Source organism: Mercenaria mercenaria, chromosome 7 (assembly GCF_021730395.1).
Source record: "Mercenaria mercenaria strain notata chromosome 7, MADL_Memer_1, whole genome shotgun sequence".
Classification (NCBI taxonomy): domain Eukaryota; kingdom Metazoa; phylum Mollusca; class Bivalvia; order Venerida; family Veneridae; genus Mercenaria; species Mercenaria mercenaria.
In genome coordinates, this window is record NC_069367.1 from 29,202,374 (window position 1) to 29,218,674 (window position 16,301).

The 16,301-nt window shown below is 33.7% G+C and overlaps 1 protein-coding gene across 1 annotated transcript; it reads left to right on the top strand.

Annotated features, from left to right (window-relative positions):
• The first annotated feature begins 1,645 nt into the window (after positions 1 to 1,645).
• Positions 1,646 to 16,053, top strand: LOC123555540 (multiple epidermal growth factor-like domains protein 6). The gene is made up of 5 exons (XM_053547919.1): positions 1,646 to 1,849; positions 4,059 to 5,918; positions 6,785 to 6,893; positions 12,200 to 12,273; positions 12,508 to 16,053. The coding sequence occupies exons 1-5, from the start codon at positions 1,759 to 1,761 to the stop codon at positions 12,627 to 12,629; spliced, it is 2,256 nt and encodes a 751-aa protein (XP_053403894.1). The 5' UTR covers positions 1,646 to 1,758; the 3' UTR covers positions 12,630 to 16,053.
• The last annotated feature ends 248 nt before the right edge of the window (positions 16,054 to 16,301 follow it).

Here is a 16,301-nt window from a genome sequence, read left to right on the forward strand (position 1 = left end):
AAATTTAGAATCAATCAAAAAGAAGGAAGATTGTTTACATCATCATTGATATTCATCTAGATATCAAATACAAATATCAAACAGGGAATGCGATGTCTCAAAAGACGCAGCCTCCAAAAACAAAACCCACAGCAGACGTGCACACTACGAAAACACACACTCGATTACAACACAAATACACGAGAAAGAAAACCGAACAAATGAGCGTCTTGGAACACAGTGGGACACCGCCTCGGAACGGTCAGTGGGAAAACACTACTGGGGAGCTTTAACCGGTTTATGATGCGTACCCAACCTCAATCCTACCACTACCATGTTCCAATGACAAGGGACAGTGTAAATAGAAGTAATATAGCCACCAGGTAAATCTTTACAACGCATAATGGAAACAGAAAGGCATGGCATGTATAACACAAAAAAAGCTTTTGAATAAATATATAAAAAAGCAAACCTTTAGAACCAAAAACGTATGTACTCAGTGCCGTTGCAGAAGGCAGAGCAACACCCTTACGGACGAAACAGGCCAGAAAACAGATACATATATCAAAACAGTTTAGTTCTAGTGTGATTTAAAACACTGCTTATCATAGAGTCCTCGACCTCTTCCGTCAGACACAATCAAAGGGGGAAGCGTAGTGTCCATCTGTAAACGGGTTGAACACTAAACATGCGGTATGTCTCAAATCAGTTCTGTCGGAGCCTCTTTAAATAAAATTGAACTGTTAGATCGAAACCTCTTTTAATAAAACGTTTTATTGTTTTACCAAACACATTTGAAAAATTGCCATGATCCAGGATCTTACGAAGTTTGTTAACCACACCCCAATAAAAATGTTTGTGAAATGCCTTCTCGCAGAAATGTCTTTAAATTACTATTGCATTTTAAAACAAAATCAGACTTAAGATAGTAAAAATTTAGCAAAACATTTACGCAATTTGTAATAACGGTAGCCTTTCTTAAGAAGTTAAAGTGTAATATTGGTAATGTTCATTGAAATCCTTGACATGACTACACGCTCTAGCAGACCGAATTAATTGAGAAATCTATGCCCTATACGATGTAGCCTGAGGTATATCTCCATCCAAATGGGGAAGATGATTTCTGTATATTTCATCTAATGCATGACCTTCATCAAGCTTTATAATAAGATTCAATATAATAACAAGAAAACCATGGAATAAAAGAAAAACCTTTTTACCGTTAGCTGTACCTTTAAGGAAACATTTCTAGGATAAATTGTGTATTTCAAAGTTTGCCAATCGTCTTCTTCAACATTGAAGGTCATTTTCATAAAGGTCATTTACAGAACCAAAACTTAAATTGTACATTAAACCGTTTTGAAAAAAAAGATTGACCAAAAACTATGCCATTTAATTTCTTTCTCAATACAATAGAGTTTGTAAAACAATCTGTATGAAGATCAGTGCACATCCGAGGAAAATATTTAATTCAGCAGACTCGGTTTCAATGAGGGTGTTCGCGAGAGGTAATGTGCAACATGTTGCACTTCCACTAATACCTGATTATAAATAAGCGGATCCAACTACAGCTCAAAGTTGGTAACGTTAAAAGTACTGAATCTGCCTGTATGTATGAAGTGAAACGTATACCGAAATGTTTATTTTTGTCCTCCTATCACATTTCAACAAACAACTGTTTGCTTTAACCCGATAATAGCTCTCTACTTCCTAGTTGAAGTATTCACCTTAACGCATAGTACAAGCAAAGCAGGACTTATTTCTATGTAAGTCTAGTAAATGCTTACACTATTTTTAAAGACAATTTGTGACACGTCTATAATGGATATCAGAACCGTGATCCTGTTAGCTGCTGTTGTCATGAGTTTAGGTGAGTCACATATTTTGTTGTATCAAAAATTTATGATAACTTCACAAAATGTTGTTTATAGAATTGAATCCAAGAAAATAAAGGCTTTAGTATTACATCAGTAATTGTTACATCGGTTGAATATTTTTAAAAGAAATAAGAAAAAAAGAGAAATAAGTTTTGTCCATTTTTGTGTTTGTATTTATGTTAATATTCGTATAAAATGAGCTTTACGGCGTGTGTAGACATAACAATGTCGGTATCCAAAAGTGTAATTAAAAAGTCGGTCTATATGTCGTAAACAAAAATGAACGTCACCAAACCTTAGAAAAAAGTTGTTTTATATAGCAATTTAAAACATTATAAAATATACATATGATTAAAATGAAAATTGTCATTTACCGATAAACCCCTTGAAGTCTTGAAGAAATCGGCTGAAGGGGCACCACTTCTTGACAGTTAAACGAAGTTAACACTTTCCATTTTGGAAGAAAGAGAATTAACATATCCTTGTGTTGATGCAAGTGCAAAATGCAGAAATGAAATTCTGCTAGACTTCTTTATGGCTTTTTTTTCAAAGCGACACAATCTTATTTTTGAAAAAACAAATACCAAAGACATATTTATGCGACAACTTTTATTTACGAGCTTAGTCACGTATTTATTTGTAATTTACTAAGGAAGTTATTATAATGAAATCACACGAGGAAACGGTCAGTCCGGACTTTGGTTTTCTTCAATTGAATCAACGGAATAGTTTTGAATGACATCGCCGAGGAAACGTTTACCTATTTTTTTTTCTATCCAATAGCGTTATGGCCTGTATTAATATAAAATCTGGAAAGTAGATCCCTCGGAAGCACCGAGAACAAGGCAAATAGTGAAAATTGCAGACTCGGCTGAGCACATGGTAGTGGATTTAAATTACAATATAGATCTATTTAAACATGTTAAAGTAAGGTACAAAACGTTGAGGTAGTATTTTTCTCTTTAACTTTAAGAGTTATTTTAATTCAAATTGCGAAGTACAAGGCTGTATTTATTACACATATACATCAGACACGCACCTAGTTGGTGGGTAGAAAGAATATTTTCAACTAGAAGGTAGGATGAATAAAGCATAAAGTTACTCTGTTTGTCAATTTAAATGTATTTGGCTCTTCGAAAAAAACAAAAAAACCTCCAAAAAATGTGTATCAACAATAACCTAGAATTCTTTATATGCATGTCTTACACCTTTTAGTTAAATGAAATTTCAGTTTTGCAAAGTAAAAAAAATGTAATTATTCAAGTTCTGTCTTTTCATCTGAACTTCAAGGGTAGTGTGACCCACGAAGTTATTCAAACGCTCTTCGGTAAAATCAAAAATGTATAATTATCGCCTTTGAAAGTGTTATTTTTTTTATTTATGTTAACATATTTTAATATTAAAGTTTTCTTTGAAGGTGAGTGTTTTGTCCGCTTTTTGCAGGATCAAGAAGGTACGGATGGATATATTTTGCCATTGTCTAATGGTTCATCCACATCGCAATCACACATTTCAAAATAGAAAAAAAACTCGTGCAGTATCTTATTCATTGTCATGTCTCTAAGATACATGAAAATATCTTATGACCTTTTCAATACATCATAAGATCCAGCCTTTATGGAACGACATATTTTGACAGAGCCTATAACTACATGTGAACAAAGCAGCAATGCTTTCAAAGTAGCTATAACAAAACACGAGCATAACTTTCTAATAATCTATTTTTATAAGCAAACTGTTATGAAACTGTTATAAAAATACCTAACATCTTTTAACTTCAACTGTGTTCAATACTCAACTGTATAGAAATTATAACAAAATCGCTTTCACACGTGAAAACTGATTATTACCGAGATACATGTTATGAACCAACCGATACCGAGTGGGTATTCGAATTGTCAAATTCAATAGATTTTATTTATGAAAAGAATAAGTTTTTATGGTTCAGACTTTGTTGTGGTATAACTCAAATTATTTTTGTTCATGAAACATACCGGATTAAGCCAGAGAAACTTGTAACTGCGGATTTGAGAAAAATAATGCAAGAGACCCGAGGTCACTTGTGGTTTCTCATAAACTGAATTTTAAATAAATATGAATGACTATTTTTCCCAAAATTATTCAAAATATACCGAAATATAAATAATCAGTAATTCAAAAACGTTAGGGTAATTAGGACTGAATATTTGTTTCATGTTTTAGGACATTTATCGGCAAGTCAAAATATCAATTGCGCTCGGGGGACTTGGGGTGCAGATTGCAACAATGCATGTTCCGAAAGATGCTCGTACATCGGATGTGACAAAGTTACTGGATCTTGCTTAGAATGCGACTCAGGATATCATGGGAAACATTGTGACATTCCGTGTCCGGTACAGTGTGCAACATGTGATCGTCTAAATACGAAATGCACATCCTGTGACAAAGGTTGGTACGGTAATACTTGCAATATACCGTGTCACAGTAATTGTTTCTCTTGTTCAAAAGCTACAGGGGTATGTTCGAGCTGTGAAGATGGCTGGTATGGGACCAATTGTAGCGTACAGTGCTCCGTAGGATGCAACAGATATTATTGTTCGAGGTTAAGCGGATACTGTTCAAGTTGTAAAGTAGGCTGGTTTGGGTCAAACTGTGAAAAACAATGTCCATCAAACTGTCATAACGGCTGTCATAAAACTTCAGGTGTCTGCAATTACTGCAATTCTGGGTTTTGGGGCTCTACATGTTCAAGTGTTTGCCCGAAAAACTGTGAAAGTTGTGATAAATCTGACGGAACATGTTTGTTTTGTCCTAATGGGTTTTGGGGAAGTAACTGTTTGCAAACGTGCAGTTCTAACGATTGTAAAATGTGTGATAAAGATACAGGTAGTTGTGAAGTTTGCAGCTCTGGTTTTTGGGGTCCTAATTGTAACTACAGATGCAACAACTGCTCAACTGGAAAGTGCGACATTTCCACCGGCGTTTGCGAGACCTGCCCAGATGGGTTTGCAGGAGAACATTGCAATATAAAGTGTGATATTTCAAACTGTTACAACTGGTATTGTGACAAAAAACATGGATTTGCGTGCTCAAGTTGCAATAGCGGATTTTGGGGAACATTTTGTGAGAAACAATGCAGTATGAATAACACCTGTAGGTACTGCGACAAAAAGACGGGAAATTGTCAGTCTTGTAATGCAGGATTTTGGGGAACATTGTGCGAGAACAAATGCATGGAAAGTATCGGATGTAGATATTGTGAGAGGAACACCGGAATATGTAGTTCATGTGAAAGTGGATATTGGGGAAATGGTTGTGAGAAAGAATGTAATAACAATTGCCAAAGTACTTGCAATAGAGTTACAGGAAAATGTTCGTCTTGCAAAACTCTATTTTGGGGATCATTTTGTGATAAGAAATGTACGGAAAATAGCAGATGTACTTATTGCGACGGGAATACGGGAATATGTACTTCATGCGTTAGTGGATATTGGGGAACAGATTGTGAGAAGAATTGTAATAAAAACTGCCGCAATAGCTGCAATAAAAATACAGGAAAATGTTCGTCATGCAAGGCTGGATTTTGGGGAAAATTTTGTGAGAATAAATGCTTGGTAGGAGAAAGGTGTCTTTATTGCGGAAAGTCCAATGGAAAATGTGAAACATGCGTAATGGGTTTCTGGGGTAGTTCGTGTGAAACAAATTGCACCTCAAGTTGCGCAAGAACTTGCGATAAAGAGACTGGAACATGTTTATCATGTAAACCTGGATTTATGGGTTTGAATTGTGATACTGCATGTGGAAATGAAAACTGTGAAATTTGCAAACGCTACGGTGACAGTCATTTATGTACTAAATGCCGAGCCGGTTTCTGGGGTCAAAAATGCAACATTCGTTGCAAATCTGAACGATGCATTGAATGTCACATTGATGAAGGACACTGTACCCTGTGTGATGACGGTTTCTGGGGGACATCCTGCCATTTCAGATGCAGCGAAGTGTGTCAATGCTGCAGTAGCGCTTCTGGTACTTGTTCCCAAGAACATTTCTGCTTGGGAACAAACAAATTTTACAACACAGCAGGTATTCATTTCAGAATTTACTGGAAAAAAAATAGTATCCAATATTATTATTTCTTTAAGTCAATTCAAAAATAAAGTTTGCGTTTATGGTATTTAAAAAATAGAGAATGAATTCTGCTTCTTTAGCTTGACTTTTCAAAGAAAAAGTAGAGCTATTGCACTCGGCCAGGCGTCGGCGTCGGCGTCGCCGTGGTTAAAGTTTTTGATAAAGTCAAATATCTCTGTTACGATCAAAGCTATTGACTTGAAACTTATAATTGTTATTTACTATCTACACCAGGAAAAATAATCCCAATTGTGACAGAGTTATGCACCTTTGAAACTTAGAAGTTTCTGTTAAAAGTTTTGATAAAGTCAAATAACTCTGTTACTATCAAAGCAATTGACTTGAAACTTAATGTAGTTACCTACTATCAAAGTCTACACCAGAAGAAACAATCCCCAAAACTCTAGTTTGGTTTGTATTTTTATGGATTTGTGCTCATTTTTAACTTAGAATTTTCGGTGGAAGTTTTTGATAAGTCAAATATCTCTGTTACTATCAAAGCTATTGACTTGAAACTTGAAACTTGAAGTATATATTAACTATCAAAGTTTACTTTTCAAAAACAAATCCCATAACTTTGATTTTCATGTTGTCAGAGATATGCCTCTTTTTAACTTCAAATGTTTGTTTAAAGTTTTATAAAGTTTTACTGGCAGAGCTGTAATTTTCAGTCAAGCACTGAGAAAAGTCGAGCGCGCTGTCTTACGGACAGCTCCTGTTTGTAATAGAAGTCACATGAAAAAAGTATAACATTGAATGTAATTGATATCATATTCCTAATAGCTGCATTTTCTATGATTTTACTTTTTTTCATTATCAAGAGGTTCCTGCGCAGACAAACAGCACCTTAGTTACAGTTGGTATTGCATTAATTGGTTGCTCCGTAGTAGTGCTTTTCGTGGCCATTGGTGTATCTTGCATGATAAGACGGTAACATAATTGCAATTGCATCTAAATGTAACCTGAACATAAACAAATTTCTTAAATGTACGACATTACCAACATAAGGAGTTGAAATTAATTTATTCCTTTTTAATAGTTTTTGGGGTTTAATGCCGTTTTTCATCAATATTTTAAGTATGTAACGGCGGGCAGTTACACTTACCTGTGTTCCTGGATTCTATACCAGTACAAACCTGTTTTCCGCAACTTGCCTACATGAATCAGAGTTGGAGGACGAATGATTCAAGACACGATGTCTTTAGAAAATCGTCATGGAAAACATACACCTCTCCCAGGGCTCGAACTCACGGCCCCGAATTCCGTAGATCTACCTATTCAGCTAAGCGGGCGGGCTCAAAATGTTCTGTAGATCTGTTTAACAGTTCATGTTTGAGAACAAACATTGCTTTATGCACTAACCGAAACTTCAATTGTTTCTTCGATACTTTTTGCAATCTTTATCATAGGTAAATGTATGAACTTTCGCACACTTGTTGACAAGTTTAATTTATTAAGATGAACATAAAATAGCAATACTCACAAGAAAAACATATGTAAATTTTGTCTTATCCATCCAGTAATATTATCATTTGCAAGACTAGGAGATGTAGATACAGGTAAGATTGTTAGTGATAATGTTCAGTGGAATTCAAGTGTAAGGCTGCCAGTCATCGGAATTAAAATCCAAAACAAATAAAACGCAATGGTATTTTATAGTTTTGAAATGTTCGAATTCATACACCGTTTCGGAGAAATGAGAAGAGTTTTCAGCACTGATACGTGGTCAAATATCAACCAAATTTAGACATAGAAGGTTAAAAATTGAATTTGTTTTGACTACCATTTATTTCCTAATAAATACCGAAATTTACTGATTAGTAAATTCTAGACATTAATAGTACTACAAAAAAAATGTATTTTACATTTTAAAAATGCATCCGTTACATAAAAACTGATGACATTACATTACCAGACTGTGATTCTAAGAAGCTGTTAACAATAATGTTTTGGATGTGTGAGAATTGTTTGAGGAGATTACTTTTAATGTGACACTTTTATAAATTAGTAGTCCAGTGTATCATGAGCAACACATGCACTTAATTGTGAAAAATTATAGAGAAAAACGATGCATATTAAGGTGGAATGTGCCTAATTTGAAGTTCTTGGGTTCCGTTTCGAAATTTTGTTTAATATAGAATTCAGCATATTCCTCATAGAATACGTATTTTACTGTTTTATTTTTCTAAAATTATGGGGTCACCGAATTCATTTTCGCGTAAAATTACGTTACGCTACCCCTACCCACCAAATCACAAGATAGCGCAACTGAGTTTTTTTTCATGTATCTCCTCCTTTTAGGATAAACTCTACTATTTTATTTTTCCTAGTAAAATTAAATCAAAATAGCCTTTAAAACTCTGTCACATTAGCGAAATAATTTCTGTGTAGAACTCAGATTTTAATGTTTAGATTATATTTGATATATGAGAATGCGACAAAATCAACAACTCGTTACCCTTTGCGCTGAATTACATTACACTACTCCTACCCCAGATAAAAAATGCGTAATTAAATGGATTTTCTGATTCTCATGATCAAGACAAACACACCTTTAAACTATTTAAGTAGAATTTAATCAAAAGAGGCCTTTACAACTATTAATGATTTCATTCAACGTTACAAGTGAAATGATTTATCTCGCAAGTAAATAATAATACATGAAAACTCATGTAATGATGCACATTAAATAGTTAACATTTACAAAAATAAATTTAAAAAAAACACGACAGAATATAGTGAAAATCCTTTATTTGAATTAGCTCAACCTTTTAATGTTAAGTACCAGTATAGAATTCCATCATATGCCGCTATTTCCGTGACGTATTATCTTTGCGTAAAAAATTGTTACATAAAGAATTTTATGCATCTAATAGAACTGAGGCAAACAAATATAGGCCTACATTGTAAGTATATGCCATAAATATCTTATTAGTTGATATAGGTGTATTCTGAATGAAGCAGATTCGAACAACAACCAGTCTTCAGAAAATAATTCTGGGGTAAACAGAACCTAGCCAACCTCGGCACAGTACGAAAAAGTAAAACGTAGGTGAAAATGAGAAATATTCATTTTAACATAACACATAACTCGAAAAAAAGTGCTAATACAACTTTTTAAAATTTTGAAAGCTTTTATGTAATATGATCATGTTCGAGTAAACATTATTTTATCTATTATAACTTTATTACAAATTTTACGTTTTAGAAATATTTCGATTGTTTGGAGAATAGTCGGACACCCCGATTTCGAATAAAGTGAATCCTCCTGAATAACCGCGGGAAAACAGCAGATTTGTTGTAAGGAGGCTATTGCTCTGAAAAGGTTTTTTTTTTTAAGCAACTTGGCTAGATAGAAACACTATCCTTTGCAAAGAGGTTTTAGCTCACCGGAAATGTGTGTACAAATGTTATCCTTGTATTCATAGACACATAATAGAAACATATTCCATACATAATACTGGTTCCTAATATTAGAAACATCAGAAATACGAGTAAAGACTCTCCTAAACATTCCATGACATAAAAAAGAAAGAATGTTTTTTTTTTGTTTTTTTTTGGTTTAGCTCTGTTTCTCTACGTTACTGTTCTTGGATTCTGTATTCCCAACAAATAACTTCTATCTTTACCACATACATTAATCAGAGGTGGAGGACGAATGATTTCGGACACCTGCCTTCTATCAAATCGTCATGCCCTACCCGGGGACCGAACTCGCGATTCATAGATCTTCGCTCCTACTGAGCTAAGCGGATGGGGTAAAAGAAAGAAAGAAAGAAAGCAGCGGTTGTGACTGACACTCGCTGTAACTCAACGAAACCTCTCTTATATCATAAATACTGAACTTGTAGAAGTTATGATTTATTTCAAATACCGTCTGTGGTATAAAATTTCAAAATAATGAAAAATTAACTCTAACACGTAAAACCAAATTCCGCCATCAAATTATGCGAACGTATGCGTGGAGCGGGTAATTAACCTGGCAAGCCCATGGCAACTAATCTTATAGTCAGACGTTACTAGGGTGGTGAAGTAAGAAACGAAATAGTAAAAATGTAAGACCTCGGGATGTGCGTGCGTGCGTGCGTGCATGCGTGCTTGCGTGTGTGTGTACTTGGGAGGGTTAGGGATAATATTAAGAAAAACAAGATACAAACAACCTTTACTCCCTTGGAGGGGCGGTTGAGTCAATGGTCATACGTCTGAAATCACAACCTTTAGAATATTTGAATCAGTTGTATAATATTGATCAATGATATTCTACAATAATGATGCTTTCTGTTTGTGTTTCAAGTGTGAAAACTCCGAACAATAAACACAGTTGCATATGCAAATATTTTTAGCAGTGTTTTACAAAAGAAAACTGTTTATTGGTACTTTGAATAGGAAATATTTGAAAAAAAATAAGCTTTATCATATAGAAAGTATATTTAAAGCGACTTTCAAAATTAACATGATTAGTATTTTAAGCAAAATTTGTCGTATTGGCGAATGTAATACATTCTGCATTCAAACCATTTCTCAAAGAAGTCGCCAATTTTACAGTTATAATAACCTCTTTTGAAAGGAAAACTCTCTTTCTCACGTTCCATGATTCGTTTCAAGCCTGTAGTGCACACCTGACGAATGAGAATGTAAAATACAAAAATTTTAAAAGAGAAAGACAGCCAAACTAAGCTATGTTGTAATTTGGGGGTAGGGGTAGCGTAACGTAATTTTAAGCGAAAATAAATTCGGTGACCCTATTTTTTTCCTTCAATCGACAGAAAATAAAGTTTTTATGATCATGTTAATTTTTTGTCAAAGTCTATCGTTTGGGTTTTACATGAGACAAGATTAACGCAAACTTTTTATTCAAAACTAAACGTCATATTTGTCGCTCTGACGTCACTTTAACGTAAATATTGGCTTCAACGTTAAAATGATCTCCACAAATTATACACCATTTCAAAGACATTTTTAAATGAAAATATGATGAGAAACAAGCAAATCGATACTTGTTGACTGAACAGAACGATTTAAGAAAACAGTCTGACGGACGTGAAATCATGTTTCATCAAAAATAGACGTCAATGGTCGTGTTTGAAGGTTTGTAAAGAAAAAAAGTTACAGAAATATCAAAATAGTAAAATACGCATTCTATGAGGAATATGCTGAATTTTATATTAAACACAATTTCAAAACGGAACCTAACAACTTCAAATTAGGCGCATTCCACCTTAAGTGAACATAAAGCGTAGTGTATCGGCCTTGAGACTGCATAAAAGAACTTTTTAGCAAGATATCGGTGACACAAAAAAGATACGTAAATTTCTTTTGGAGGATTTTAAACGCTCTTCAATTTAAAATAAAATCTATTCCCTTTCAAAGGAAGCAACTGGTTTATTTTAGATGACTGCAGATTGCGTCATATTCTAGTCAATGTAAATCAAGGTATTGAATTACTGAAGTTATGTTTGTATAGAGCGACGTAAATTCTGAAGTTGTAAAATATCTATTATTCTTCTAACAGCGCAAACAGTGTGTCTTTCTTATTATAATTGCTACGGTCAAGTTCAAAATATGTTTTCTTCCTTTATTATTAAACATCAAAATCTTGGTTTAAGATTCATGAATATCTTTTCCATTTAAAACTACGTTCTTTTGGATAAAATATGATGCAGACTGCACCGCATTTGTTTGTAGAAGTTGTAAAACATCAAAACGTAATACCAAAAATCTATTTATTAAACCAGTCTTTAACAAAAGGTTGTTTTATTTGTTGTTTTATTGCAGTCGTGTTCATAAAAACTTCATCAGGGAGATGATAAGTCTACATCCCCACTTTCATAGTTTTGGATATTGTTAAATCACCATTAAGATATGCTGCCTTCTTTTAAATTTTGTCCATGTACACTGTGTGAACTCATTTGCGTATGTCTGTAAATTGCACTTTTGTACTTATAACATTTGTAAATGAGTTCTTCTCAACCCTGAGCTAAAAAGCCGGACAGAAGCATATCCTTCAGCTTCCGTCTATAAACAGGCTCAGTAAAAACGCGTCCGCATCACTTTCACATTTTTCCGAGTTTGGCGGACTGTTGGTTTCGACATTTCCTGTTCCCTCTGGCAAATATTAAAATAACTAAATGGATCAAATGACTTTATATCACTTTATATCATAATAAATACTGAAATGTATTTTTCTAAGAGTCGCTTAAGACATCAAGAAACTATTTATTTTTGTTGTTTCACAGTCGAAGCAAACAAAAGGCTGCTGCAGCAACATCAGAAGGTAATGGTGTTGGACAACAGAGTGTCTCATATACAGGTACGACTAATGACCATAAATTGTTATGTCCATTTATTTTTCTCTTCTTTTTTCGTTTGAAAACGACCAGTCATTTATAACAATTCGTTCTAGATAATTAAGCGTATATTTCACGTCTCTGGTTACAAATATCGTTTAATCCCAAGCTATTTTATATTTGTAGCTTGTTGTAATATTTTTCCATATGTTAATCAAAATGATAACAACATTATCAGTTCTTATCTTCATTTTAAGTGGATCGTAAGAAAAAGGCCAAAATTGAGATTCCACCGTTTCATGCTGGAAAAGACAATCACACATACGAGATTCCGGAAACAAACAATGGGTCTGAAGAAGATTATGAAAATATCTATTAGACAGACATGGTCCATGAAAACCTATAGGTTTCTGATTAGAAACTTTTAGCTTCGATCCGTTCGTGGAGCATTTTTTGTGTGAAAATAAATAGCATAAAACTTCTTTAAGATAGATTTACAATCCAAATACGTCGATGTAACTATTAATGGATCGCGAAAATTTTATTTTAACGGTACTTGGTAAAATCTAAAAACAGGTAAAGCAGGTGTATTATCCAATAAGTGGTGTTTATTTGTATATAGTAGTATTCTTTATTCTAAATACGATGTTAATTTCCATAATAGATTTGTAATCTGGTGGATTATAAGCCGGACCTCTATTCCTTTTATGTTTGTATGGTGTAGGTTCTAGCCCTTCTTTTATAAATTATTTTTGCTTATTCATAATGTTTTTCCGAGCGCTACATTGGATTGATTTTCTTTGCAAGAGTTTTTTTTCATTCATTTTGCAATGTTGATAGATTCAATATCTATTCTGATATGAGATCCTGTGAAAAAATTCAATTAGTACTCAGTATCATATAGTGCACGAAAAAAAATCTTGATACAAATAGGTTTACCTGTATACCTTCTCAAGAAAAACGTAGCTTAGTCCAGCGCCGTAAGCTTACAACTCATACGTGTAAACCACCAGACAACGCCGCTACTTGCATAGGTTTTGCGAAATGTGATATTTGTCATAGAACATGTACACCTGATTCCCTATTTCATTGTTATGCGTTGATCAGATATTAGTAAATAATGGCCACAGTTATCGCGTTTTGTTAATATATACTGCGATTATATCTAATACCCCAGTCACACTGACGGCGCTGATAGCTACATCTAACCACGGATAGATACGTAGTAATCCGTATTGATCCGTAACTGAGCCGTACCTTAAAGTAGTAATCTGTATCGATCCGTATCAATCCGTACGGTTCAGGTACGGATCGATACGGATTACTAGTTTTCTATCCGTGGTTATAGACGTACCTATCCGCGCCATATATGTGACTGAGATATAAACGACAGTCATAATAAGACGCTCTTGATTGACCGCAACATTTTACCCGGTTTTCAAAAGAAACTGGTTATTATATTGCCGAATGTCCGGGAGGGAGGGCGGTTGGACGTTGTCAACTTTTGCTTTCCGCTAAATAACTTTAGTAAGGAGTGACTGATTTAAATGGGTCTTAGAAGAGTAGATACCAAGGTTGGGATTGCATATGAGGTCACTAAGTATAAGGTTAAGGTCACTTTTTCAAAAACTAGAAAATATGGTTTCTGGTCAATAACTTTAGTTTCCGTTTATGTATCAGAACCAAACTTTACCTATAGGTAGGTGTTAAAAAGCCCAATTTTCGGATGGTATATGGTATCAATGAGATCAAGTTTAAGGTCAGGATAACTTACCAAATCTTTACACTTAGAGTATTCCACTGTGGCGCAGTGGTCTAGAGCGTTAGCTATTTTTTTTTGTTCAATGGAACGGAAGGGCGTCTGTTCAAATAAGACTAAGATCTGAAAACAATTCAGTTTTTACTTTCTTTGTCATGCAAAAAGGTATTTTTAATGCCATTTGGTCAATTTAAAGTCAAGGTCACAGTAAGTTTGTTTTTTTATTCAATCAAAAGGATAGTTTCCACTTTATAACTTTAGTTTGAACTTACATATTGCCAACAAAATATGTGTACAGTAAACTTATCTGAAAAATTAGCTTTGAATGATATTTGGCGCGTCACAGTTACTAAAATTGAATAATGGTTTCCATTCAATATTTTCAGTTTGGGTACACTTATTGTCAGTATACTTGTCGTGTAGATAGCTTTTATTAATCACAAAAGTTTAGGAATGTGTTTGAGATCGATCGGATCAGGGTCAATGTCATTGTAGCTCAAAATACAAAAATGGGGTCAAATTTGAAATAAGAATGGAATGGAAGAGTGTCGGTTGAAATCTCACTATGGTTAAATTTCTTTTTGTGGCGGAAAGGTCATCTTAATGCCATTGGGTAACTAAATTTAGAAAAATAAGGTCATAGTTATAATAAAAGATATATTTTAATAGAAAATGACTGTTGGCATGATGCAATTGAAAACTTGTTTCTTTGTAGAATTTCGGCGTTTCTTGTTTAAATTTTCGTTTGGTATGGAAAACATTTAATAACATTGTATCTAACTTACCTTAACAAAAAAAAAAACAGAAAGAAAGAAAAACGAAATTAGCAGACATATAACTTCCGGTTAGACGTTTTGTTTTCGCATTCATGAAAACGTCGACCCTGTATGATAATTGTAAATATACTATATGTATATGGTAAATAAACATATTTCCTTCCTGTCTTATGTATGATCGATCAATTTTCACATATTTTCATCTTCCTTGATTGAATTTTCATCAATATGTATATAAACTTTATTTTGTGAAAAACAAAATAAAGTTTCAATATTTTCATTGACATTTTGTTTGACAATAATGCTAAGCGAGATAAATACAGCGGTTTGTACTTCCCTTCCGTAATAAGCATTTCCTTGCTTTCTCTTTAACGACATGAAAGTAACATTTATATCTTAATGCAATGGGTAGAAAAGGAACTTTTAACAACAAAACACTGGAATATAGATCTAGCAAAAGAAAGCTGAAATGTTTTCACCATTTTTAAGGGGAGACCCCAAAAAGCCAAATCCACTGGGAAATTGAGACCCCTTCCCTCACCCAACCCACATTCGCAGCATCTCTGTTTGGTTTGCAGCTATACTGCTCATATCTGGTGTACAGTGCAAAATCATCCTTGTACGCCCCTTACAGGAATATTCTTATCAACATAGTTTTGGTTATGTCAGTTGATCTAAAAAATATGAGAAATAAATAAATATGTAAAATAACTGGTGAAATTGATTTATCTTATCATACCGGTATTTCTTCTTAAAAGCTAGGAAAAGAAACAAATAGAAGCCAAAGCCATTTCCTAAATTAAAGTAAATTGAACACAAGAAAAAATGGCATGATCTTGATAAGATATAAAATGTTTACATTTAAAAAAGGAAGTCAAAGTTTTGAACTTTCTTTTTACTATAGAAAATGTATATTATACACTCATATCAATAATATCTTAACACAAAAATCACTGATTTGCTCCTGTTTACTGCTTTTATTAGATTATTTTCTAACTTTTGAGTTTTAGTTTATAGTGTGAATTTGTTTATTTAGGTGTTAATAGGTAATATTGCGTTGTCATCTTCTGATACTAGGCTTCAAATTTCAGTGCTACTTTACTTTGCATGTGGTTAATTTAATTTAAACACTGAGATTAACATCATGTAAAATTTAATTCCTTTGTCCCTATCATAATGTTCGAGAAAAAATGAGCCTACAAAAAAATGACAATAATGTGAAGACATTATCTTATAAATAAACGCAAATAAAGTTTTCCAAAATCTTATACTGCTTTCAGCGTTGTTATATTTTCTGGTCCTTTAGGACCATTCAGTTCATTCAGCATATTATGTATAATGGAGTTCCGCTTAAGCCCGCTGCCAGAGAGCGTGAGAGATGTTACACATTTTATTATCTCTCACGAACAGACATAAATAAATTCTTCTTGGTTGCACTCTTTGCTTCCAAATGATCTTTAAACAGTTTTGTCAACGACTGGTATGCTATCGAGCTATCGTACCTTGCAGCTTTTTA